The sequence below is a fragment of the Mchenga conophoros genome, linkage group LG10 (genome assembly GCF_057382185.1).
Source record: "Mchenga conophoros isolate Kocher_MC1m ecotype Shallow Benthic linkage group LG10, M_conophoros_male_GT1.1, whole genome shotgun sequence".
Lineage (NCBI taxonomy): Eukaryota > Metazoa > Chordata > Actinopteri > Cichliformes > Cichlidae > Mchenga > Mchenga conophoros.
The window spans coordinates 19,824,084-19,852,065 of NC_140535.1; the positions used below are offsets into that span (position 1 = coordinate 19,824,084).

The 27,982-nt window shown below is 41.0% G+C and overlaps 1 protein-coding gene across 2 annotated transcripts in view; it reads right to left on the reverse strand.

Annotated features, from left to right (window-relative positions):
• frem2a (FRAS1 related extracellular matrix 2a) overlaps nt 1–18,439 on the reverse strand; it is a 72,873-nt gene extending 54,434 nt beyond the window's left edge. For both annotated transcript variants that reach the window (XM_085289177.1, XM_085289175.1), the window contains exons 1-2: nt 13,256–18,439; nt 10,466–10,555 (exon numbers count right to left, since the gene is read on the reverse strand). In XM_085289177.1, coding sequence (XP_085145303.1) covers nt 10,466–10,555; nt 13,256–18,239 — 5,074 coding nt within the window. In that variant the 5' untranslated portion in view covers nt 18,240–18,439. The remainder of the gene's footprint in view (nt 1–10,465; nt 10,556–13,255) is intronic.
• Between the last annotated feature and the right edge of the window lie 9,543 nt (nt 18,440–27,982).

Here is a 27,982-nt window from a genome sequence, read left to right on the forward strand (position 1 = left end):
GTTAAATAAATAATGACACTGTATAATATTTTATGTAGTGTTTACAACCTAGAAAGGAACAAATGATTTTTCATTCTGTCCTGATACATAGAACTTTAGATTTGAAAAATGGTGTTGCTTCTTTTTCACTTGATTGTATGTGTAAGTGACTGCAGTGTATGTATACATTCTGGGCTTTTATTTTTTATTTTTATTTTTTTTATGAATGATGACATTTAAAAGCATTCATTCTCCTGCAGGATCTTTTAGTGCTCATCACAAAAAAGGAACTCTAGCATGCATATCAATCCAGCTTCAGCATACATCTCCCCATTCCTCCAATGTAATATTTAACAGAAAGATAAGTTTAATGTATCGCAGGACAGTTACTGGCACTCCTGAGAGCAAACTGTGCCTCAGCAGAGATGATAAACTAGCTACTGAAAGCTCTGGTTTCTTCTTTTCTTTTTTTTTCTTCTGCTCTCATTTCCTTCCATCATCTCCTCAGCCTCCTTCAAACAAAATTTTATTCTGTCAGTAAATCCTCATTTGTATTTCAGCCAATACAATGATTATGAATAATGTTTACTTTTAGATGTAAGGAAGTAAAATTGTATTTGTATAGCACCTTTCAAGATAAACATCACAAGATGCCTCACATTAAAAAGCTGGATTTATTTAATTTTTTGAATCTGAGCGATTTAATAAATAATGAATAAGGGATCAGAAAAGCTCTCATTTTCACATTAAGATGAGATGCTTATTAATTTTAACAACAAATTAAAGCTTCATTAAGATGCATTAAAAGATAGAAAACAGTTTGGTGAGCTGGAATGGTAATTTTCTTCTAATTGTACTTTGTACAGTGTGAATCACACCCTTATATGACAGAAGAAGGACAGGGTGAAAATTGGAGAAACTGCGAAGAAACAAAAGAGTGAAATGTGTTTAAAAAAGGCAACTAAGTCACTAAAAATGAATAAGATCCAGTGCTGATAACTGGAAGCAAAATAATGTATTCATATAAATGGAAATGTTTACATGACAAGAAAAAAAAAAGTTTACTCCAGAGATTCGAGGATGTTTAGCCGCGTTTCAGTGTTTGAATTACATGTCAAGCATCAGCTGTCAGCATGGACAAACACAGAATCAAAGATGATGAATATGCTGAAAACCCCCTACACATCTCTCAAAATCGAATGCTCTCGTTTCAAGGTTCTAATGAGATGCAGATCATCACAAGCGACGCTGCGCAATGTGCCGTAATCCTACAACAGAAAGAGCCATCAGCACGTTGACATCCACACAGCAGGCGGGGACAGACGGCGGCAAAAAACAGCGAGGGTTAGACAGTAAAACCGAATCCTGATGCCTAGGACAGCCTCGACGCTCATCACAATAAACCGCAACACCTTTTTAAAATTTCACTCGACGAGACAGGGAGGTAAGCTCGTACCTCGGGAGGAAAGAAGGACAATGATGGGGAGACAGTCAAAAATAACACTACAGAACAAAATATATAATGAACACAGATGCCGAGCTGTGTAAAAGAATTGAAAATGAATGAAACACATTGAGCACAGATCTAATAGTGACAGTGTGAGAAGAGGAGATGAAGAGGATAAAGATAGGAGAGCCGGGCCCTGGGAGAAGAGTGACAGTAAATTCTTGAATGCAGACAGATGAAGAGAATCCTCTACTAAAGCCAGGGGATGCTTTAGTGTGTGTGCTAGTCTGTGGAGCGTGCTGATATATCACCTTGCCATTCTGCCCTGATCAGTACACATTGCTTTAACAACAACAGAAAAAAAGGCAAACAACAGAGAAAAGGTCAAAGGATTAAGCTGGTCCATTTGTGTCCATGGTGACAGCCGGTTCAACCCTGTAATTGTTTTCCAGGTGCCTTCAAGTCAATCTGAACTTTCAAAGCTCACAGAAGAGCAGGAAAATACAGTACGAATACTACATGAGTTTATTATGCAAACAAATGCAAACGCTCCCTGTGCTCATAGATGACTACAGATTTCTGAGCCATTATGAGTCATTATTCCACCGGTAAAAGTTATTAAAGATGTTATTTAAAAATGGACTCTGTTCTTTTTCAATAACAATTTCTTTCATCCATTGGAAAGAAAATCTGTATGTACATAAATAATTTGCAATGCTTATCATTCAGTAGCGAAGAGGACAAACCAAGGAGGTCCTTTCATCTTAAAAGTTGGCACTCCTTTTATGAAAAAAGGCCTTTTGAAGAGATTAGAAAAAAAACCTCAAAGTGGGCCCACAGAGCCACAACTAATCATACATCACGCGCAAACAAAAACTGATGATAAAGAAATGTGACCTTGCAGTATATATGGTGATAATTAGTCTTCTAACGCTAGGAAAGGAAAAGTTGCACGCAAAGTATTTTGCCATGAATAAGACGAATGCTTGAGGACTCAGAACTACATTTAATGCGGACTGTGCGCCGTGAAATGTGACTAAAATAGGACTATCAAAGCAGCAGGGAGCGCTTTAAGTGGATATATTGTAGCAACTTTAGATAAAGCAGCCGTGTGTCTGAGCTCCTCATGTGCAGGTGGGGGGTAGAGGGGTGAAAGGGGCCTATCGTAACATTCAGTCTCATTTACATTAGGGTGGAGAAACAAGTAGAGAAAAGCCAGGATCACGGGCAGTTTTTCTTCCTTTGTTTTTAGGTTTTTTAACCTGAGATTTTGAGACATCCACTGGTGCTGCTGCTACCCGCTGCAGCTGAATCAAATTTTAGTTCTAGTGTTAAGAGATTTAAAAATTTAACAGTACCATCTTTTTAGGTACAACGTTTTAGCAACTGTGAATACTCTGAAGACCACAAAGACCTCAAATAACAACTATGCCAGCATAGTTTCAGTGTTATACCTTTAATTAAAACCATCAACTGCACTATTGCTCATGAAAAAATAATATTACATGCTGATATTCATTTTGTATGTTTGTTTTGGTGCACCCAAAACTCAATTTTATTCACCTACATTGTGTCTTACAAGGGGACCACATATTACAGACGTATCTTTAATCACGCATGCTACTAGAGTGAAATCTAAGAAACGTAGTGCTTTCAGTTAGCTTTTAAAAGTAAAAAAAATAGGAAACTAATAATATCCACATCAACAACTGCTATGATCATCACAGGATCTTTTTAAGCAAAGTCCCCCTAAATGTTTGATCTCTAGCTTCTGTAATATGTATTTCTGCCTTTGTTTTTTAAATAATATTTTATACCGCTATGATGAATTATTTAATTGATAATTGAAGCCATTGTTACCTTCTGTACTGTATTTCAGATTTGCATGACTAGTAATCTCTGTTGTTTTCTGCTGCTCCATTATTAACTTGCTGCAAAGAGAAGCCTGGGAAACAAGTTGTGTTCCAGCCCATTGCAGTTAAGTGCAGCTGTCCTAGCTTGTCTTAATCTGTGACACAAGGTTCTTCCTGCCACTCTTCTCCTCTAGATGAGCCTGTAACGGGGCCACACAATTACCAGTGCTTGCCTTGGAGCTCTGCCCCGCTCAGACGCCCAAGGCTCTCATTACCCGCAATGTTGCCTGAGCTCTTAAATATCAAACACCTCTTTGTGCTGGAGGCCTGGACGCCCCTTTGCCTACGGCTACCCCTCTGTTCTCTGCTCTGCGTCATTGTCTGCATGAGCGTGTACATGTACCAGTACACGACTGGAAGAGTGTCTTAACATACCTTTATAACATAAGGAAAGATTTGCTTACACGTGCATTTACATAATAAGAACGTAATGCTAAAATATTTTAAACTTGTTACCTTTAGGCTTTTAAATATATTTGTCCTTACTTCTTAAATTCTATATCTGGAATCAGTTTGCAATAACACCAACACTCCAGGGGAGGAAGGAAGACCAAGTGGCTCCACAAACTTATGGACCAATGATGATATGCAGTCATGTACTTCAAGTAGTGTTTCTTTTAAAAGCCTAAAGCCTTTTTAGTTAAACAAGAATGTAGTCGAGAGCAGAGGCAAAGAAAAAAAAAGCTCTAAGAACAGGAGCATGGACAATCAATTAGTCAATGTTTTTGCTTTTATGTGCATAAAGGAACTGTTACTCTTTTACGCATTAGCACTTTCTTTAAAGTGCATTAGAACCAGAGTATGAAAAAGACTGAAAAATGGGGCCTGAATGGAATTCCCAAAACCAATAGTTCATGTAGTTAGTCCAAAAATGTACGATGCAGGAATTCGTTCTTGAGTTGTTTTGCAGATTGTATGAACAGGACTGTTATAATTTATTCAACCAAAGAATATATGTTTGGCCAAATGTGATATATTTAAAAAAGACATTATATAGTACTGTGCAAATGACTTAAGCCATCCCTTATTTCTTTATACTTTGCTTCCAGCGCTTCCTGTAATTTTAGTCTCCTTTCTGAAGGTTTTTCTTTGGATATATGCTGCTTTCATTTTTAGTCCACTCCAGGAGTGTTTTTCTTTTTGTTAACACTGATCTGTGAATCAATCAAGCACAAAAAAGGTACATAAGACAAGGGCTGAACCAATGTTGTGTCTACACATAACAGACAACTTTGCAAACAAACAATTTGAAAATGTGTCTTTAAGCACTTTGTTACTAGCAGCCTTTCACAAAAACACATAATTTGTTCCCATTTCCTTTTCTTGCAAAGATAACACCATTTGACAGGAATAAAATTGTATTTTTCACCAACAAGGTGATTCCCAAAGAGCCATTAGGTGCAAACGGCATATCTCAGCATGGTGTAGGGTCTGTCCATAAAAGATTGAGAAAACTAAAAGCTGGACAAAAGAAGTGGCAGATCAAAAATAAAAATAAAATCATCTATTGCAGATGAACAGTATGTGAAAGCCATGTCCTTAACAGGAAATAAAATGTGACAAAACAGGATCTGAGAGATGCATCAGATCCTTTGATTGATTGGTCTACTGTTCAGTGAAGGCTCTTCAGAAATCTGTGGTCTTAGTGAAAGGTTGGTTGTCAAGAAGTCATTCTTAAATGTTCATCAGTGTGTTTAGAAGAGGACAGAAGAGAGGTACAGCAGTGAGTGTCTGCATACGACACAGTGGAATCTCTGTCATGATCGAGGGTTGCATTTTAACCAGGGGTGTTTAGTCAAAATTGATATGTAGTGTGAAAAAGTGTTTGCCCCCTTCCTGATTTCCCATTTTTATACATGTTTGTCACACTTCAATGTTTTGGATCATCAAACAAAATTAAAATTTAGAAAAAGATAACACAAGTAAACACAAAACGTCAATTAACTGTGGTGTATCACATCTTTGAAAAGCTGAAATCAATTTCTCTAGACACACCTATGTCTGATTATTGCCACACCTGTTCTTAACCAAGAAATCCCTTAAATGGGACCTGCCTGGCAGAGAGGAAAAGACCGAAAGACCCTCAAAAACCAGACATCATGCCGCGATCCAAGGAAAAGGCTATAAAACCATTTCTAAAGCTTTGGGACTCCAGCGAACCACAGTGAGAGTCAGCTCAACCTTCAGGTTGAGGTCATGACTTGGGTTCTGCAGCAGGACAATGATCCAAAACAAATCCACCTCTGAATGTCCTAAGAAAAACAAAATTACTCTATAGCACAGCGATGGCTCATCTAAGAGGTCACAAAAGACCCATCCGCTTTGGTCACTTGCCTCAGTTAAGGTCAGTGTTCATGACCCCACCATAAGAAAAAGAGTGGGCAAAAGCGGCCTGCATGGCAGAGTTCCAATGGTGACCAAAAGGAACATAAAGGCTCGCCTCAGTTTCTAGCAAAACTGAGGCGTGACCTCAAGGTGAAGAGCACTTGGATTCTGCATCAAGACAATAATCCAAAACACACCAGCAAGAATTGCCAAAGAAAGATGAAGACTTTGGAGTGGCCTAATCAGGAGGATTGACCTGAATCCAATTGAGATGCTGTGGCAGGACTTTAAAAAGGCAGTTCAGGCTCGAAAATGCTCCAGTGTGGCTGAAATACAACAATTCTGCAAAGATGAGTGAGTCAAAATTCCTCCACAGGGCTTTAAAGTCTCATTGCCAGTGATCACAAACGCTTGATTTCAGTTAAGTTCTTATGTTAAGTTCTTATGTTCTTATGTTTCAGGTACATGGGCCTACCTGTTATTAGGTTTGGGGGGGGGGGGGGGGGGTATTTATTCACACAGGGCCATGTAGGTTTGGATTTGTTTCCCCTTGATAATAAACACCTTCATTTAGAAACTGCATTTTGTGTTTACTTGTGTAATCTCTGTCTAATATTTAAATTTGTTTGATCTGAAACATTTAAGTGTCACAAACACACAAAAAATAGGAAATCAGGAAGGGGGCAAACACTTTTTCACACCACTGTATTTATGATAACCATTTGAAATATGATTGGCAACAGCCTAATTTTTCAACATGTTTCCAGACATGCTGTCAATGCAGTAAAAGCCCTGGCAGTGTGTTGGGGTTTATAAGTAATGGCCTCCTCAGAGCTTGGCCCACCCAAAGAAGAGCTCTGAATGTCCTTCACGAAGCCTGCAGAGCTATTCCTGAAGACTAAAAGAAAGTAAAGAAAGCTGATCTAAGAGAGTTCAGGCTGTACTGAAGAATAAAGCTTGTCATATTAAATATTGACTTTAAAGTTCATTAGAGATGTGCTCTAGTTTTGTATTATATACTGTTTTTTCATGTACGGCATGTTTTCACATGCTTAAATTGCTGCACCTGGTTTCCAATTTTTCTAGTAAAATATGAAGAAATGAAGGAGGTTTAAGATTTTTGCACAGTACTGTATTAACTCAGTCCTCAATGATACATACTCTTGTACATAATCTTGTAATTCACAGAGAAGCTGTGTTGGTAATCTTTAAAGACGCTACATGAGTGAGTAGTCTTTAATGTATTGTGTTGTATTGTCATGCCTGATCATAGAGGAGGAAAATGAACAGATGGACTGAGCGGTGGTGTCAGCTGCACCTTGTTTCAAATGTGTTAATATAAAACAGATACACCTGTGTGTGTGTGTGTGTGTGTGTGTGTGTGTGTGTGTGTGTGTGTGTGTGTGTGTGTGTGTGTGTGTACTGTACATTAAAGGGGCACCACAGGGGACTGTCCTCTCCCCCTTCCTCTTCACCCTCTACACCACAGACTTCAGCCACTGCACAGAGACCTGCCATCTTCAGAAGTTTTCTGATGACTCTGCGGTGGTTGGATGCATCAGCAGGGATGATGAGACAGAGTACCGGGCTATGGTCGACTCCTTTGTCACGTGGTGTGAGCAGAATCATCTGCAGCTCAACGTGGCAAAGACCAAGGAACTGATCGTGGACTTCAGGAAGACCAGGAAACACTTGACCCCTGTTTCAATCCAGGGGGTCAGTGTTGACATTGTGGAGGACTATAAATACCTTGGAGTACACATTGACAATAAACTGGACTGGGCTAAAAACACCACAGCACTTTACAGGAAGGGCCAGAGTCGTCTCTATTTTTTGAGGCGACTGAGGTCCTTCAACATCTGCCAGAAAATGCTGAGGATTTTCTATGAGTCTGTGGTGGCCAGTGCGATCCTCTATGCTGTTGCATGCTGGGGGAGCAGGCTGAGGGAGCAGGCTGAGGGTCGCAGATGCCAACAGACTTAATAAACTGATCCGTAAGGCCAGCAATGTTGTGGGGATGGAGCTGGACTCCCTCAAGGTGGTGTCGGAGAGGCGGATGCTGTCCAAGATAAAGACAATGTTGGATAACACCTCCCACCCACTCCATGACATGTTGGTCAGTCACAGGAGCTCGTTCAGTGAGAGACTGAGATTACCGAAAAGCACCACTGAACGACACAGGAAATCATTCCTGCCTGTGGCCATCTCCCTGTACAACGCATCCACTTAACACACTGTTTGCTGCTACAACTACACATGTTTCTTTTCCAAATATTTATTTATAAGTGACTTATGTATGTATGTATGTATATATATGTATATATTGTACTATTCTTAGTTAGCGTATTGTCTGTCTTGTCTTAATGTTGGTTTAAAATGGAGCACTGTAACAAAAAATAATTTCCCCCAGGGATCAATAAAGTATTCTGATTCTGATTCTGATTCTGAAAAGCAGGGCGTTGTGTTGATTTATTCTGGATGGATGAGTTCTGCTCCAGGAAAACTTTTTAACTTTTTATAAGCTCAGCGTAAAACTAGTGTTTTAAAAAATCTGTAGATTTGTAATAAAATGAAATGAAATGGCCACTGCAACAGAAACTACATCACTTACACAAAATTGGTGCTGTATTTGTAATACTGTACGTTAACCTCAATTATGTGTCTCGGTACAAGACAAGGTGATCAGTGCATTGCATTATTTAAAGAAGACAGATGTAAAGAAACAAAGCCAACAATGACTAAACTTGTAGTCCAGTTATCTGACTGTTTTAAAACAGCTTAAACCACACTATGATCACATCGTGAAGACAGCTGCTGAAGAAAGTTTGCATTATATTTTATGATAGGACTCCACCATCCCATGTTCTTATTTATTTATTAACATACTGCTTTGCTTTACAGACCCCTTTATTTTGGTTGTAGTGATACGTAACTTTGAACTTTAGGGCTCACCAGAGCAGCTCCTCTGCCTCCATCTCACCCTATCATAAGAATCCTCCTTTGACACACAACCTTCTGCATATCCTGCTTCTCTACATCCTTCTCTGTGATTTTTCTCTTTTCCTCCTGCCGGGTAGCTCCATCTTTAGCATCCTTTGTCCAGTAAGCCCACTATCCCTCCTTTCCATATGTCCAAACAATCCCAGCCTTACCTCTCTAACTTTGTCTCCAAAGCAGCCAACCTGAGCTATCCACTCATTTCTGATCCTGTCCATTCTGGTCACCCCCAATGAAAACCTCAGCATCTTAAACTCACCCATCTCTAGCTGAGCCTCCTGTCTTTTTGTCACCACCACCGTTTCCAAACCATACATCATAGCAGGTCTTGCTACCATCTTGTAAACCTTCCCTTTCACTCTTGCTGCTATCTTTCTGTAACAAATCAGCCCTGACACTCGTTTCCACTCACTCCACCCCTCCTGCACTCTCTTCTTCACCCCTCATGTGCATTGTCTGTTGCTTTGTCTGGCTGACCCAAGATATTTAAACTCTTCCACATGCATTACCTGTACTCCTTGCAGCTGTGCTGTTAAACCTCACTCTCTTTCATTCACACACATGTATATTGTATTTGAAGACATAAAAAAAAGAAGAAGAAAATGCTTCAAACAAGACGGGGACTGCAAATCTTTTACATAAATTTTGGTATTTTCAATATATCCCACTTAGAGGGATTGTTTGGAATGATTCTACTCGTGTATGTTTCTGCAGCAGTTTTTTCATGCAGAGCACATTTTCAAATATTTTTTCCTGTGCAAATTTTTATTCAATAATGAGCATATATACTCAGTATTATGAGGTTTCTTCTTAGATTTAGTCTTAAATAAATTCAACTGCATCTTAAGCTCTTCCTCCCTCACTGAGATTTTTGGCATCTGCTGATTACTTAATTAGCAGCTGCCTTCATAAAAGGATGCTAAATTAATGCACATTGGAGAGATGCATATAGCATAAGATATGGTGAATTGTACGTGTTAATTTCATGTGCAAATTGGGCCCCAATTGGCAGTTATTATGCATGTAATGTTGGTTTGAACCAAAATAGAAAGGAGGTAATATTTGCCAATGTCGTCACATGTAAAATAAAAGCAAGCAGTTATTTCTTCAAACTAAAATGTTCATCGCTTTATAAAAACTGTACATAAACGGAGACTCTGCATGAAACCACCTTATGTCAGTGTTTATTTTAAATACACATTGTTAATCTTCTGTTCTGTCAAAAAACTCATGAGAAATTTTCTTGCATTCAAGATAAAATATGCACTAATACTTGGCATATCCTGTCATATTTACAAATTACACAGTCAGTCTCATTAACTCGATGAACTGTAAAAATGATCTTCACACCACAAAGAGTTTTCTATCTCCAGTGACCCTGGACATCTAATCAGTTCCCTGGTAAGTTAATAGAATGCAGCAGTACACAGTTACAGGCTGAACACCTCTGCTGGCCTATGCAGATTTGTCAGAATTGATATTCTACGAGGCCGCTCTGAATGGCAGATTATTTTATGGGCAAATCCTGAATCAAATGCAATCAGAGCAAAAATAAACTTCACTGATCTGTTTATAAAATCTGCTGGGAACAATTTGCAAAATTATATAACTGATCTCAGTCTGGGTTAGAATAAAAATGCTTGACAGGTGACTTGTAGATCTCAATTCTGAAATACTGAATGGTTAAGTAGTTTTTTTTTTTGTTTGTTTTTTTTAGCCGGACAGCTATTGTAGAAACTCAGAGCAAAGAGGAGTAATACTGACAGACAAATAAATGCAAATATAAAAGAAGGTGAACTCTTACCATTATCCTCAACAGAGAAATGGAAGACATCAGACGTAGCGTTTTCTCCACTCCGCAACACATAGCAGACGCTCAGGCCATCGATATCGGCTGCAACAGAAAAGTAACTTTAGTTTTTTTAAAAATATATATTTTCTTTTTATGAATTTTTCTTTCGTGAAACTTTGAAGTGTCAAATCAGGTGTGAAAATTAGATCTGGAAATAAAAGCACAGTGAACTGAAAGTTTGTGCAAACAGAATAAAACTCAGTCACCTGAAATCCAACAAAGGGCAAAAAACAAAAATCAAGATGATAAGCAAACAGAATTTTTTTAAAAAAATATAAGTAATTATAGAATGCAAATGAGTGCCACTGTAGCCTGCTTTCCATTTTAAAGTCATGTCTTGCGCTGTGAAGTGAATGTGAGACGATGCACGATAAACAATATCAGTTTGCTCCAACTTAAAGCAAGGTGATGGCCAAAAGTACTAATTTCATCGTGCAGAGATCTGTCCTTGTCAAGATTTTTTTTTAAATACATATTTAGTAAATAAAATTTGCATTTTAAGAGTGTAAAAAAAGGCCCTTCATGTTGTGTTTCATGCTGACTACAGAAATAGCCTCAAACACACTTTGAAGTTGCATTATGGCTTGTTCAAACACTCTCTCTGTCAAATAATTGCTCAAAGATGGAAGCTGTCCCGCTCCAGTACTATATCAGCTACAGTAACAGCAGGTCTCTAGTATCACACTGATTCAGTTCCTTATCAGTACTCAGCATGAACAATTTTCCACCAGAGAAAGCATTCTGAAAGTCATGCATCCGTAATCCAGGACGATAAGGCCGCAACCTCAAATCCAAAAGAGCTCAAGCTAAAGCAACAGAATACATTTAAACCCAGAAACGGCCAACTCGGTGTTTCATCAGCGCTGAAAACCAGGTGACAGTGGATCTTTTTTAATGACAGACAAGGCAAGAATGTTAAAACCAGGAGTTTCAGCAGGCACACAGACACACCTGTTTTTCCAACTTTTCTGAATTACAGGGCTCTGCCTACATTTCTTTTTCCCACCAGTCTCTGCAAACACCCATTACAGTACAGAAAAATCATCAAGACTGTGAAAGGGCTTTGTCCCTTCAAACCACCTCCTTTAATAATAGATGTCAGAGGAAGGAGGTTCATAAAAGTATAAACCCCCGACTCCTGCCTGGGACGAAGCTTAAGTCTGCTTCTCTTGTGCCGAACATGAAAGGTGACAAAAAATATACCTTTCATGTGATGCAAAGACTTTGTTCGCTTCCAGATTGCTGCTCATGTTTTTCAGATTATTGAGTGTCGAATCTAATCGAACGGGAGGTGCAGCCTGAGAAGGATCCTCTCTGTGGCACATACTTGAACCTGAGGGCCTTACAAATACAAAGTCAACACTGTGAACTAGGGGCACATTGTTCATTAAATATTTAAAAAGAAAGCCTCACGGGATGTGCCCTGGAAATAGGATGAGTAAATAAAGAGCGAGGGATTGTCTCTTTCACCTGACTGATTCTTCTGACGAGCCTGTTTGCTCTCTCTCTCTCTCTCACTCAATCTCTCACACCCCTTCCCTCATTCGTTATTTCTCTCATGTCACCCACACATCCCCCACCCCTCCTCTTCTCTTGCCTCTTTTGCACTCTCCTCCACTTTACTTGCTCTCTCTTGCCCCTCTACTGCCCTTTGTTTCTCATCCCCACTGCACTCTTGTCTCATCTATGCCCTTTATTTTTTTCCAACGACTGCAATCCTCACAGTGGTTGTCAGAAGTGTCCATCTCCTGCAGGCTCAAGTGCTGCTTTTTTTTTTGGCACTGTGTTCTCACACCACGTATGAGCTTAAGCCAAGCTGTGTCATAAGCAGGTGGATTTCCTTACTTGTTGCTCTAATTGCCTCAGCGTGATATGAAATACGGCATTGATTGCATCGCTTTGAACCTCAATCAACGGCATTGTTGTCTTGAATCCCCGCCTGTAATATCAGTCACCGAATGTGCACAAATGCAAAAGAAATGTGTTCAAACATTTAAAGCGGCACAGTGTGCTCTGCGTGTTGGTGTAAAAATGCATTTTGGTGAGAGCTCTCTGCGTTTCAACAAATTCTTTCAAATTGACTTGACCCTGGTCAAACTATCAGAATGTGCTGCAACTCAAATGCCATCCTGTCACTCGAAGCTCCGCGCTGACCTTTTCACACGATCCCCCTACTTCTGTCCTGCTTCATTTAACAGACCACTGTAGAGAACATCAGATGTGAACATTTCCCCAGAGATGCAGAAATAATAAATTATTCATCCCTAACTGTCTACAAGACATTTGTGCGAAACATCAGCCTCTAACTTTGCTCTGCTAATTATGATTTGATGAGCAAGGCACATCTAAATCAGGCGCACAAATTAACTATTGAAATTCCCAGGCCTGTACTTGTCACACGTTTGAATAATTATTACTCCATAAATTAAAGTCTTTGGTGGGCTGGAAAAATTAATCAAAACTTACACATTTGCAAGGAATTTTGATGTCTAACACTTTGCTTCTCAGGACGATCTTGTATTTAAACATATATGATTACATTTTCAAGGACAGGCATGCAGAGGTAATTTTTCTTGCAAAAAATAATAACTGATAGACTTTTCTCATAGAGTGGAATGAGCATTCTGGTTATTAGATCTGACTGATTACTAAACAAAATCAGTGCTGTTTGATTATTTCCTCTACATTCAATATTCATGCTGACACATTATAGAGCTGGTAGGTGTTTTGTTCAAAGCTTACCTTGACTGAAGGTGTTGATGGAGTTGTTGCCGTGCCCGAGATGAATGATGTAACCATGTTTTGGCTGGGTGGTGATGTGGAACAGCAGCGAGGCCGGACTGCTGTCTCTGTCCTCTGCCTTCAGCGCCTTGGAGCTGATGGGGAACCCCAGGTGACCCGTGGCCAAAATCTTCAAAGTGGGCGCACCTTTGTTTACAACAATTTGGGGGATGCCATTGTCGACTCCCACGATAGTAATCTTGAGAGTTTGAGGGCGCCTAGTCTCAAAAACAGTGTCGGGGAAAACATAAAAGTCAGTGTGTGTGCCATCGGTGACAGTAAAGGAGAGCGAGTCCTCTGATGATTCAGTTCCGTCGTGCTTGTAGCTGATGAGGTTTTCATTGAGGTCTTGTTTTGTGAAGCTGCTGATAGGTGTGGACTCGTTGTAGCGCAATTTGCCATGAACAGGAAGCTGGATGATCGTAAATTTGATCAGCTTCTCGGCTGTATCCTGGTCTTCAGCCGTGAGCTCAAAAGGTGTTATCAGCTTAAGCTGCCCTTCTGTGACAACTAGATCATTTACAGTCACAACAGGTTTTTTGTTATCGACGTCCACAATCGAGATTCTGAATGTTCTGAAAACGGGATTGTAGCCATCAGTGACTTCAAACTCAAAACTGTCCATTTTCACCTCATCGTCTGAGGTATGAATGTAGTAAATCTTACTGCCAGCCAGTTGGAGCTGGGTAAAAGACACAATGGGAATCCCAGGAGTGTCTGTGCACTCTAAGTGGCCTCTAACAGGGGCCCTTGTGACAGTGAAAGCCAAGTTCTCATCAGGACTGTTGAGGTCAGTGGTACTTAGGAGATCAGTGGTCAGAGTCACCCTGCCACCTTCTCTCAGAGAAACACCTTTACTGACCACATCAGGGAAGACCATGTCAATGCTGTCCACTGTGATGTAGAAATAACGATCAATTAGTGGGTTTAACCCGTCAGTGACATCAAATTTGACCATGTCTCGAACGCCCTCCTGTCCACTGTGCGTGTAAACTACGAGCCCTGCATCAATTTCAACTTGCGTGAAATTCATGCCCAGCGTGATGTTTTCCAGAGACCCCGATGGGGTTTTTCTCTGCAGCAGACCCTGACCAGGCCCAAACCGGATAATATATGTAAGTGTACTGTCATCTGAATCTAAATCTGTCGCTTTGAGCACTTTGTTGCTGATTTCTTTGGTCTCCCCAATTTCCACCTCTAGACCATTATTAATGAGCATTCTGGGGGTTTCATCATCAACAGCGATGATCATAACCATGGCTGTTTTTTGAACCAAGTACTTCCCATCAGTCAGAATGACATCAAAGCTGTCCTCGATTGTCTCTGAGTCATCGTGCTCATAAATAATACTTGACGCCTCTCTAATCTGCTCTAAAGTGAAATTAGTCACCAAAATGGGGCCTGTGGCTAGCTGGTTTAAAATTGCACCATGTTTGGGAGGTTTGGAAATCATAAACACCAGCTCCTCAGATGGGATATCGGCATCAGCTCCATTCAGAATTTGTGAGTCGATGGCGATGTTCATCCCCTCCATCAAAACTATCTCTCTCAAGTAAATCTCAGGTTTTTCATCATTCGCTGGGATGATAACAATTGGGAAGAAATGGTTCTCTGAGAAATTTATACCATCAGAGCACCTAAATATGAATCTATCATCTACTGGCTCGACTCCCTTGTGAATGCTCTGCACGTAGTAGATATTTCCCTCCCTGATGTCTCTGATGGTAAAAGCACTGATAGCTGTTCCTGACCTGGACTTCTCTGAGCCTGGAACGGGGGATATATTCTCCACATAGCCGGCAGTGGGCTGCACAATGATAGTGCAAAGGATATCATCAGTTGGAGTGTCGTTATCATCAGCGTTCAAGTGCTGAGGGCCAATGGCATATTTTTCTCCTTCAATGACACTGAACTGAATACCAACTCTGACCTCAGGGGCTTGACTGTCAACAGGAAGGATGGTGACCTGAACATGGACTCCGGTGACCTTATTGCCACCTACTGCCCAATCATCAGACATGTCACTAAGAGTCAAATTGAAGCCATCCTGTTGAGAGGTGAGACCTATCTCACCACCAGTGTGTGCATAGACAACTGCACCGTTAATTATGTCAGCCTGAGTAAACTTTGTGGTTGGGACTCCTTTAACTAATATTTCACCCATAAGGGGAGGATCTTCCACAATAAAAGTCAGCCGAAGGTCATCTGTGTCATCATCACGACCTTGAATCACATTGGTTGTTATTTCTGTGGCTCCATTTTCCAGCACCTCCATATGAGACCCGATTGTTCCTGCAGGCAAGCTGATGGTTGGAGATTCATCATCGACATGCTTTACATTAACTTTGACCGTCACGGTCACAATATGAATTCCATCACTGACATCCAGCTGAAATTCATCGTTTACTGTCTCTTCTCCACTTTGAATATACAATAACTTTCCCTCTGAGATATCCTCAAGTCTAAAAACTCCCTTTTTTTCCAGGTCAATGAATGCAACCTGGATCTGACCATGCTTAGGAGGCTGACTCAGAGTAAAGGTTATTTGCTCACTCTCAGTGTCGGGGTCTGTAGCATCTAGTTCAGCGATTGTGATGATATGTATGCCCCGTTCAAGCACAGTAAAGCCGGTGTTTGTGATCTGAGGAGGTTTGTTGTTAACAGACTGGAGATAGATGGTGAAAGCCCCTTCTACACTGTTTCCAGCTGTGTCTTCAACAGTATAACGAAACTGCACAACGTGGGCTGTGATTCCAAGCTCAACATCTGGGGGCTCGTAGGAGACCTTATGGTGGTTAATTTGAGCTTGTGTGAACTCTGTTACTTCAGTGGCGGAGTGGTCTGTCAGAACCAAAGAACCGAACACAACAGGGTTATTTTCATCTGTATCTGTGGGGGACTGGATGACTGTATACTTGAGGTCACGGTCCTCAGAGTCCAAATCAGTATAGTGCAGAACTTCTTTGCTAAAGTGAGTAGGTTTGTACTCCTGAACAATCATTTGCAGGGTGGTGCCAGGGACCAGCTCGGGGGGTACGTCATCGACAGGTAAAACTCGGATTATAAACACACTCTCTTCTGACAAATTAGGGGGGTCGTTGTCATCCTGGACTGTGAATGCAAACTGATCCGTGATTGCATCTGTGTTGTGAGGGCCTGTGTGCTTGTAAAACAACCTCCCATCAGTGATATCTTTCTGAAGCCACTCTGTCACCTCTTTCTCATATACTTCATCCTCAGCATTAAATTTCCAAGAGGAAGGGTCCTCAGGGGCGTCTGACTGCCTTAGGAGCAGCGTGCCAATAGAAGAAAAAGGAGGCACAATGATGAATTTAATAGTTGAGTCCTCAGAATCAATATCAGCAGCGCTGAGCATGAGGGGAGATATGGGCATCATTTGATTTTTGAACAGCACCAAACCGGTGTTGGCATTTATAATCGGTGGCTCGTCATCAGTGGGAACAATTGTAATGGGAAAGAGAAATTCAACTTCATTTTGCCCATCTGTCATTTTGAAGACAATGTTGTCGCTGTATGTGTCAGTCCCGTCGTGCTGGTACACAACAACTCCTGTTGCGAGGTCTGCGGGTGTGAAGAATTTCCTGTGAGAGCCCAGCACTGTGAGGTCCCCGTGGCGCAGCCCATCCACCACTGTGACTCTGACAGAGTCGAGGTTGTCCTCATCACTGATCTCCAAGTTGTGAGCGCTGAAGAGAGGCCGAGACTGCCCCTCATACAGCAGCTGACCTGTGTTGCGTGTCACGACAGGGGCCAGAGTGTTCATGGGCTTTACAACAATCATAAAAGCAAATGGGTCCGAGATGGCCCCGTCTGTGTCCACCACCTCAAATTCAAGCTGGAAAATCCTCTCAGTGTCTGAATCCAGGGAGGGGGGCTTATAAGCTATTTTAAGATCGCGCAAGTCTCTCTGGTAGAAGGAGGTGATGGGGAGGTTTCTGTCATCAGTGCTGACTATATAGCCTTCCTCATAAGATAAGGGGGAAGTAATATTGAAAATAAGCTTGTCTGGGTCTGACTCGGCATCTTCAGCGGCAAGCATATCAGGGGTGAGGGCGGTCATGACAAACTGGCTGACCTCCATCATCATCATGGACACAAAGCTGGGTTTGGGGGGAGTGTTCTCCTCTCCCCCTTTGATGCGAATCATAAGATGAAAATACTCCTGTTTCACTAGGTTGCCTTCCTTATCCTGCAGCTCCACAACCATGGGGACATAATCCCTGTTGGGGGATTTGCGCTGAAAAGTGTGCTCATAGCGGATATCAGCTCGCGTGAATTCATCACAGTCCATCATTGCAGAAAGTTTACCGCCATGGATGAGTTTCCCGTATCTAGGCAGCGAGTTGCTGCCGCTGCTGCTGGACTGGGATGTCACCTCGCATTTGTGAGATTCTCTGTCATAAGTGAACTCTAAAATCCTCTTATCAATAGGGTTACTGATCCCTTTGAGGTTATCAACAGTCAGAGGCATGTTTTTGGTGATTAACTCGAGCTGCGTGAACATTACTTCAACCTCCATCATAAACGGAATAATGACCGTTTCGGTTTGCGCGTCATACCTGAGCTGCATCCTCACTCTGTCTTTAGCCGGACTTCTCGATCCGTGGTGGGAGTAAGTCACATCATTTGGACCAAAATCGCAGGGAAACTTTTTGGGAGACAGATGACCCGGTCTCTGCGAGAGTGGATCATTATCGAGCACGTTGATGCTGCACCGGTCGCCGGGCTGTGTCTGAATGACCAAATCATTGATTGGATCGATAAAAACCGACCTCCCGAAAGGCACGCGTATTCCGTTGTTGGCCACCAAGATAGCGTCCTCAGACAGTTCTGATCTCAGTGCATAAAATAATCCAGAGCTGTCGGACTGCGCGAAGACAATACCTGTTATGGAAAAACACAGGAGAAGTCCACAGGACAACATGTTCACCAGTTATGTGAGCTCTGCCAAGGTGCTGCTGTAACAAAGAAAATGTTTTTCCAAAATGTCTGTTTTACTTAACAAAATAAAAAAATCCCAAAACAATAGGGAGTCAGCGGGGTGCCCACGCAGTGACTCCCGTACATCTATCCGTGCGGACCCTCGACATACTCCGAGAGAATAGCGCTCAGGAGTTTTAACTTCAGCCGCTTGGGAGCCCAGCGTAAAGCGCCACCGCCCATCTCTGCACATATTGGAGGATTTTGAAGGCTTGTTAGCTCAGCCCTATCGCTAATGGGCAGTACGGCTGACAGTCACGGAGAGGTGGAGACTGGAAGATAAACTGAAGTAGACGGATTGATTATAGCTTAATTACCAAGCGTGTCCTCTTGGTAGAACTACTCCCCCCGAACGATCATAATGGAAAGACGAGTTTAAATAAAATCCTCTTTTTAAGCACTCTGCCTAACACAGATAATATTATCATGTAATCTTTGGACATGCAGACACTGATGAAATTAAGAGAAACGGCAAGTTTATAATTGTTTATTTTCCACGGTGTGCCAGAAAAGGTCATTTCAACTCCACCAACGTTGTCATTCTTCTGGTTTTTAACTTGAGAAAGCTGTAAAAGTACGCATCATACGAGCATGTAAAATTATAGTCCTTAAACTTGTTATCTTACTAAGTGAACATTTGCTGGGACATATGCAGGCTACAGATAATTTATGTGTTCCTATACGGCAACCTATTTTTCTTTTATAAGAAATTACAGACAACCCCTTAATTCCATTGATCACTGTTGTATGCCATCTGCCCCCAATATTAATAATACATTTTAAGATTTGAGCTGTATCCCCTACTTAATGGGATATCTCCATTAGTCATTTGGTAGCTGGGCGTATTAATCCCCTGTTGTGTTTCCCCTCACTTGCTCTGCAGTAACTTCTCGCTTTCTGCAAAAAGTTAAAGTACGAAGAAGGTGAGGACGAATTTTTTTGCCCATTTCTTATTCATGTATGCCTTCATCCATTTATTTATTTAGCTTTATATTTTGAAGGGAATACGCAGCTCAGTGTGGACCTCAGAAAGATGACGACCTTCCCTTAAGCAAGAAAAAGCAACAATAAAACCCCACCCACTGCCCATTGATTAGAACGAATGACCCTGTCCTTGTCAGTCCAGAATAGACCGTAATACGATAAACAAAATTCCAACTATAAGCAGGAGCGCGGGGACGTGAAATACGCATTCAGCTGCGGTGGCATGGAGCAAGAAATATTGCAATTGTTGCTTAGAACTGGAGGGAATCTAGTGCTAGACCTTGGCGAACCTGTGAGGGGGGGTTGTTTGAAAATCTGTCAAGGCTAATTCATGAGAGAATACACCCACTTCCCCCAGTTGCTTAGCAGACTGTTTTTATGTGATCAGATTTCTAAGATTTTAACATTTATGCATTTATTTTATTGATTTTCTTTTTTTTGGAACGATATTTGACGTCGCACTGGCAAATGTCCTGGTCAACGAAAAAATATATGTTTGACATTAATAAAAGATGAGCATGCCAGGAGTTCTGTTTTGGCACGAACGAGTACACTTAACGAAAAACAAGGTCAGCAAACAAGGGGACAATCTTCATCAGCCCCATTCATAATTTATCTAATGTCACTATGAGGCAAGATCTCACAGTTGCTGTAAACCAGTTGAAGTTTTTGTGAATGTTCTGATACTGGTTATAAGTTTTGAACATGAATATTTAAAAAGTTCCACACTTGCAAATCTGACAGCTCTGATCCGTAGAAGAACTGCTTGTGACTGCATTTTGTTCTCGACTCTACCCAGGTTGAAGATGCCAGGTGATTAGAGGGTTTCTTCTGCTTTGTTTCATTCAAAGTACAAGGCACCTCCAGCTTTTCCAGCTGTCACACTCGCTGCATGCTCAAAAACACTCATCTTGTGACTTCACACGTGCATGTTAGATTCACCGCTATGGAAACTGAAATTGTACTGAATATTAAAACCCGATACTTCCGAGACACAAACTGTGACAAAGATTAAAGTGAATGCAAAGATCTTAATTAGGGAGGCAAAATAATAAGCAATAGAAAAAAAAAATACACCTGGAAATTTAAGGTAATGAAAAACAACAAGAAAAAGTCCAACAATGATGGGACAGAGTTTATATCTACAGGGAGTGCAGAATTATTAGGAAAGTTGTATTTTTGAGGAATAATTTTATTATTGAACAACAACCATGTTCTCAATGAACCCAAAAAACTCATTAATATCAAAGCTGAATGTTTTTGGAAGTAGTTCTTAGTTTGTTTTTAGTTTTAGCTATTTTAGGGGGATATCTGTGTGTGCAGGTGACTATTACTGTGCATAATTATTAGGCAACTTAACAAAAAACAAATATATACCCATTTCAATTATTTATTTTTACCAGTGAAACCAATATAACATCTCCACATTCACAAATATACATTTCTGACATTCAAAAACAAAACAAAAACAAATCAGCGACCAATATAGCCACCTTTCTTTGCAAGGACACTCAAAAGCCTGCCATCCATGGATTCTGTCAGTGTTTTGATCTGTTCACCATCAACCACAGCCTCCCAGACACTGTTCAGAGAGGTGTACTGTTTTCCCTCCTTGTAAATCTCACATTTGATGATGGACCACAGGTTCTCAATGGGGTTCAGATCAGGTGAACAAGGAGGCCATGTCATTAGTTTTTCTTCTTTTATACCCTTTGTTGCCAGCCACGCTGTGGAGTACTTGGACACGTGTGATGGAGCATTGTCCTGCATGAAAATCATGTTTTTCTTGAAGGATGCAGACTTCTTCCTGTACCACTGCTTGAAGAAGGTGTCTTCCAGAAACTGGCAGTAGGACTGGGAGTTGAGCTTGACTCCATCCTCAACCCGAAAAGGCCCCACAAGCTCATCTTTGATGATACCAGCCCAAACCAGTACTCCACCTCCACCTTGCTGGCGTCTGAGTCGGACTGGAGCTCTCTGCCCTTTACCAATCCAGCCACGGGCCCATTCATCTGGCCCATCAAGACTCACTCTCATTTCATCAGTCCATAAAACCTTAGAAAAACCAGTCGTGAGATATTTCTTGGCCCAGTCTTGACGTTTCAGCTTGTGTGTCTTGTTCAGTGGTGGTCGTCTTTCAGCCTTTCTTACCTTGGCCATGTCTCTGAGTATTGCACACCTTGTGCTTTTGGGCATTCCAGTGATGTTGCAGCTCTGAAATATGGCCAAACTGGTGGCAAGTGGCATCTTGGCAGCTGCACGCTTGACTTTTCTCAGTTCATGGCCAGTTATTTTGCGCCTTGGTTTTTCCACACGCTTCTTGCGACCCTGTTGACTATTTTGAATGAAACGCTTGATTGTTCGATGATCACGCTTCAGAAGCTTTGCAATTTTGAGACTGCTGCATCCCTCTGCAAGATATCTCACTATTTTTGACTTTTCTGAGCCTGTCAAGTCCTTCTTTTGACCCATTTTGCCAAAGGAAAGGACGTTGCCTAATAATTATGCACACCTGATATAGGGTGTTGATGTCATTAGACCACACCCCTTCTCATTACAGAGATGCACATCACCTAATATGCTTAATTGGTAGTAGGCTTTCGAGCCTATACAGCTTGGAGTAAGACAACATGCATGAAGAGGATGATGTGGACAAAATACTCATTTGCCTAATAATTCTGCACTCCCTGTATATATGATTCTGTTCCCATCTGACTAATTAATACAGAGAGTCCTACTCATCCCTGCAGCCCATCTCTATCACCTGCTAAGCAAAACAGAATTTTTGGGGGAAAGTTGAGGCTAATATTCATGACATTTTCACACTGTACAGGTTGTGGGGTTCCTTGTGCACAGCAGCCGTTCTGCTATTATAAGGCCACATGTGGAGATTTTTTCTTCTTCTTTCAATTGGTACCTATATTCAGGACTTTCAGGTAATTGGGTATGCCAGTATGAGTGTTAGGTATACATCAGATTTTTACATTTGCATAAAATTATCTGTACAAGTGCGGCTGAAAGCAAGGGAAATGCTCAGCATTGCAGTGTAATCACTGAGCCGGGAGCACACCAAGTACATTCATCTAAATCAGTTCTACATATTTGTGTCAGTCAGTATGAAAATGGATCGAAATTAGAGTCTGTAATACTTGGTCATAGGTTGTTTTTTTGTCTGGTTACCAGGCACCAATATAAATTTAAAAATTCCTGAAACATCTAAATGATAAATTCTCACTGCAAGGTGGAGTCCTTGAATTCTGACTGCACAGCACAGAGACGGTTTTGTTTGTTTACAGACACACACCACCCACATGCCACCGTCCCAGCAGAATCAAGAGGTAGGAGTTTTAATCTGTGATGCTGTGACAAAGCATGTGACAGTGAAAGTAAACAGAGTGCTTTTTAAGAAGAACAAAATGGAGATATTTTACGCTCATCATTTATCTCTTACTTCACAATATGCATTTGCTGATGCTCACTAGGGTTTGAGGCAAATCACAACACTGGCTCACTGTCTATGGAGGAGCTCCAGATTCTGCATCTTATTTAGAATATGCTGGCTGATTGCTTTGGGAGAAACATGCACTGATCTGAATCTGAAGTCCCTTTGTAACCTAAAGACCATATATTATTAGAAGACTTCACTCCCTGAGTGCAGTCATAATTGCGATTCCTAGAGTTTTCAAAAATATTATGGGAGCGGGGCATTTTGCCATCAGCCTTCTCTCGGGGTAAGTCCCTGAACCATCTCTTAGTTATGCTGCTATAGGCTCACACAGCTGAGTGACTTTCCATGATCCACTGAGGAGTTCTCCTACACCTTTTTCACTTCCCGTGTGTTTATATGCAATAAGCCTTGGTTGCTGCTGGTTTTCCATGATGCACTGACTGTTTCTTTTCTTCCACAGTGGGTCTTTTGTCCTGTCTTCCTCTCATCGTTGACCAGCAGGTTAAGGTAGATGGCTGCACCTCCCTGGACCTGGTTGTGCCGAAGGTTTTTTCTCTTAAAAAGGAATTTTTCTCTCCACACTAATACCAAGAGCTTGCTCATAGGGGGTGTCTGACTGTTGGGGTTTTCTCTGTATTATTGCACGGTCTTTATGTTATAGCATAAAGCACCTTGAGGCAACTGTTTGTGTGATCTATACAAATAAAACTGAACTGAACTGACTTTGTATACACTGCATGTCATTAAGTTTTTATCTACTCTCTTCCATAGTTACCCTACCCTGCTTGTTTTTTTTTCTTGTTAGCTCCTCATCTCTAATGAGCATAACCATCAAGACACATGGTCGCTCCAAATTTTAGACTGGTTGTGCTGGTGGTCATTTCCTGTTAAAGGGCTGTTCTTCCTCCCCACTGTTCCCCCACACGTTCTTACTCTTTAAAGTTTATCACATACTAAGAGATTTCCATCCATTACGGTAGGATCTTTACCATACAATACAAAGCTCCACGAGGAGATTGTTTTAGTGTTATGGTGCTGTATAAATAAACCTGAATGCAATTGAAGCTTTTGCATTCAAATGCATCAAATAAACGAGTCATAAGAAAACTAATGTATAATCAATGCACAAATTCAGTCTTGTTATTCTTTGCCACTTTATACTTATACTTCACATTGAATAGCTTTTTTCATATCAGTAATTTAAACATAAACTTTTGTGGTACATAAATTGTTTAATGGCGTCTCCACTCGCCTGGCAACACCATCACACAGCTGTTACGTTTGTGCTTTCAACGCCCGGCATCTACGAAAGGCAGCGGGCCTCTTATCACTCTCTGTTCTGTCGCCACTATCTCCATAACCACAGAGAACATGTTTCTTCTTGAGGAAGCACACGCATAAAAGCAACAGCTCAACGTGCAAAATCACTGGTTATATGTTACTGCAGAAGATGAAACAGCTTCTCTGTCTGGGTCAGCTGAATGTGTAATAGAACCCCCCACTTGCTTCCAATTTGCACATAAGCATTCTCACAACTGCGTACATAATCACATCTGGGCTTTCTTTGTTCATATGTTACAGTCAGAAAATGTAGGTTTTCAGACGACACACCAGGAACTCTTCTCCAAACACAATCGTTAGCTCCGCTGCTGCTCTGTAATCATCAGCACAAGGACTGTGTGAGTTTACATTTACACAAAGTGCCATTCTGGTTCGAGTTTGCTGTCTTGGGAAACCGTGGGTTTGTTCCTCCATCTCACACGCTCATTTCCATTACAGATGACAATGCTCTTGCCATTCAGTTAGGGGAACAGTTAGCATTATAAATTAGAGGGGAATTGGGTAAATATCTGTGTTTCTGTGAATTCTAGATTGATTGCCAGGCAAATTGTAAGAAATAAAGGCTTTAAATTAAATAATTAAACTAGTTTCTGTTAGTTTTAGTTCTAGGTAGTGTACTTACAAACAAAAAGAAAAAAAGAGAAGAAAGAGGAAAATCTGTCACTCAGGTTGACATTTACTGCTGAGACTTTTATCTTAAATACAGAACAGACAGTAAACAAAACTGGCTCTAATGATTTGTTTACATCTTGTGCGTGAGACTTCTTCCAGTTGGTTGGCTTTGTGACATGCCCTCTATAGAGCACATTCTCTCCATTTCATGTGATTTTACAGAGGTGATGAGTCTAATAAGGGACAAACCTGCCACACTCCATCACACATCAGACAAAGCACTCAGCTCTGAGCCCTCCAGGCAGTGTCAATTTCTGCTGGTTGTTGTCAGCTCTCGTGGCCTGTTGGAGGTGAACATTTGTTACAGTACTTCCGCAGCATTTTCTTTTTTTTCTCCGGTGAATTACTTTATTGCAAGAGAAGAGCAGTGATTCATCCCTTTTACCGTGCTTTCAGCGCTTCCCCTTTAATTGTTTTCTATTTAATAGAATCCTTTTGGAGCAAAAGTACAGATAAGAATAGAAGGCCCACAGAGAAGAACAAATTAAAGTTGTTTATATTCCAGATATTCCTGTGTTGCACGAGCACTATCTTGCATATTTTTTGGCCACCTAATAGTATAAGCAAGTTTATCTAGGATAAAAGAAGAAAAACAACAACAACAACACACACGCACACACATTCTTCTAAATCAGTAAACGGCTTAAATGCAGTCATGACTTTCATCTAAATAAGACAAAGAAAATACTTTTTTAATAGGCTACTGCCCTCTAGTGGTAAAACGTGGTAGGGCAGTTCAGCAATCAGCTCCTAAGTCAAGTGCTGTTACCAGATTGAGAGATTAATCAGAAAAATCAAAATAATTCTCCGACAGGTTCCGATTCAAAACTGAATCCTTTCTGTGCTCATTGTTTTTACCTATTAATAATGGCAGCTTGTGTTACAGAGAACTATTTAGACTGACGTTTGCATTACTGTTGCCTGAAAGTGGTAAACAAAATCAGTTGGTAGACTTAGACCACACACCGTACACAAAACATCTACTTGCAAGTTAATGTCAGGCCAGATTTTTAAACCTGCACTTACCAATACAGACATCTATGTAATCACTGTGTTTAACCTGCAGTGAAGAGATCCACGCTTTATGGGAACTGTGCGAAAGGACTATGTTAAGTGCAGGCATATGTATGAGAGAGACAGAGAGAGAAAGAGATGGTCTGAGTGCCTAATTATAAGATTTGAACCCTCCTAAGTGTACTAAAAGTCAGAACACGAGGTGAAGTGGGTTTGAAGGTTAACAGTCCTCCTGCTTTTCCCTGTCCACCAACACACGCTGTGGACAGAAATACACACTATGCAAATGCTTTCTGGCATTTAACATCAGTGCAACGGTGAGATCCCTGTTACTAAAGGAAGGCTGCTCACTGCAGGGACATTAATGCTTTTTATTGCGTCAACAGTCCCTTTAGTTTGTGGCAATGCTGCACAACATGTAGACTTTCCCACAGGGAAGACGTCCAACCCTGTTTCCAGAAAAGTTTGAATGTTGCCTTAAATATACATGGGAACAGAACATGATACATACAATGTTAAAATTTAGATTTAAAAAATATGAATATGATCATTTCGAATTTGGTAAATGGCCTGTATTTGTATAGCTCTTTACTTAGTCCCTAAGGACCCCAAAGCGCATTTAGTCATCCACCCATTCACACACACATTCACACACTGGTGATGGCAAGCTACATTGTAGCCACAGCTGCCCTGGGGCGCACTGACAGAGGCGAGGCTGCCGGACACTGGTGCCACCGGGCCCTCTGACCACCACCAGTAGGCAACGGGTGAAGTGTCTTGCCTAAGGACACAATGACCGATACTGTAGGAGCCAGGGCTCGTACAGGCAACCTTCCAATTACAAGACGAACTGCCAACTCTTGAGCCACCATCGCCACAATTTGATGCTTGTGGCACATTTCAAAAACGTTCGGTCAGTAAAAGGCGTCAAAAGCTCAAAACAAAAATCCCCTGATTAAACTCCTACCTAACAGTCAGTGCAGTTAGTCGCATGAGTGAAAAAAGAGCTTCCCAGAAATCTGAAATAAATTTATTTTCACCAAAACAAGTTGTCTTTGTGAGTTTTATTTAGCTTTTGCAAAGGGGTGAAACAAAAAATACAGAATGTGGCAGCAGCCTGCGTATTTGGCCAAGAAGAATTACAAGCACAGAGGTTTGGCCTCAAAAGTAAAAATGTGGTGGGATTTACAACTGTGTGATAGACTGCACAAGCAAGCAAATATTTCAGCATTTTCATGTTTTTCTACATTAAAAATACAAAGAATTCAGTGATTTAATAACTTGTGATATGTATCACTGAAAGATTCAGAGAACGAAGAGAAACCTCTACATGCAAATAAACAGGTGTTAGTTTCAGACCATGGGGCAACGCTGTAGAAGACAAAACGTTGTGGTAATTATTAGATGAGCTCAGAAACACTATTTGAACCCTGTGCAAACCAAGTGCAAACCTGTGAATTTAGCAATAGCAGCAGCAGTACACTGTATTCAATTTTGTCTAGAGCTAATAATCACTCACAGTAAGTTTCTGGTTTGCAACAGCAGTGCTTTGTGCTAAACGCTAACCTGACTGTGCATAAATACGCTCAATGAAAACATGAAATCACAATTTTTAGTGTAACATTTCCGTCCCCTATTTTAGGCAGTCGTCCTTTGCTTTTTAGCAATATACAACAAAAGTGTCCCGGTGCTAAAGTGAATTAAGGCATTAGTTGATTTTGTGTCATAAATAAAAATCTCAACTGATGGTGGCACAGGAAATTAAAGGATAAACTCTACTGAAAAGTAAATGAGCATCAAATTTCATGATAATCCATTCAATTTTACTAAAAGCCTGAGTATCAGCCAAGGCTGTTCTAAAGATAAAGTCGGGGGATGATCTGAGGATCCATTGTCTAGGCAGCATGGGTGTCCAATCTACTCCAGAGTATTTGTGGAGCTCTAAATTGCTCTGGCTCCACACTCTCACAGCATACTATCGCTGAGCGCACATGAACTGCTGTTGGAAAACTACACTGGCTGAGCCTGCTTTTTCTGTTTTGTCCAAGCTGATGGAGTGCACATTGCCCGTGGCTGTTGTGCCCTTAAAATACACTCTCTAAGCAATTTATTAATACCTACACAACCCCTCTGCACACATAGTTGCAGAAAGTTGTTGCACAGATGGAAGTGATGCAAAGAAACTGGGGAAAATAAAAAATTAACTCTAGGACTGCCTTGCAGGTTCA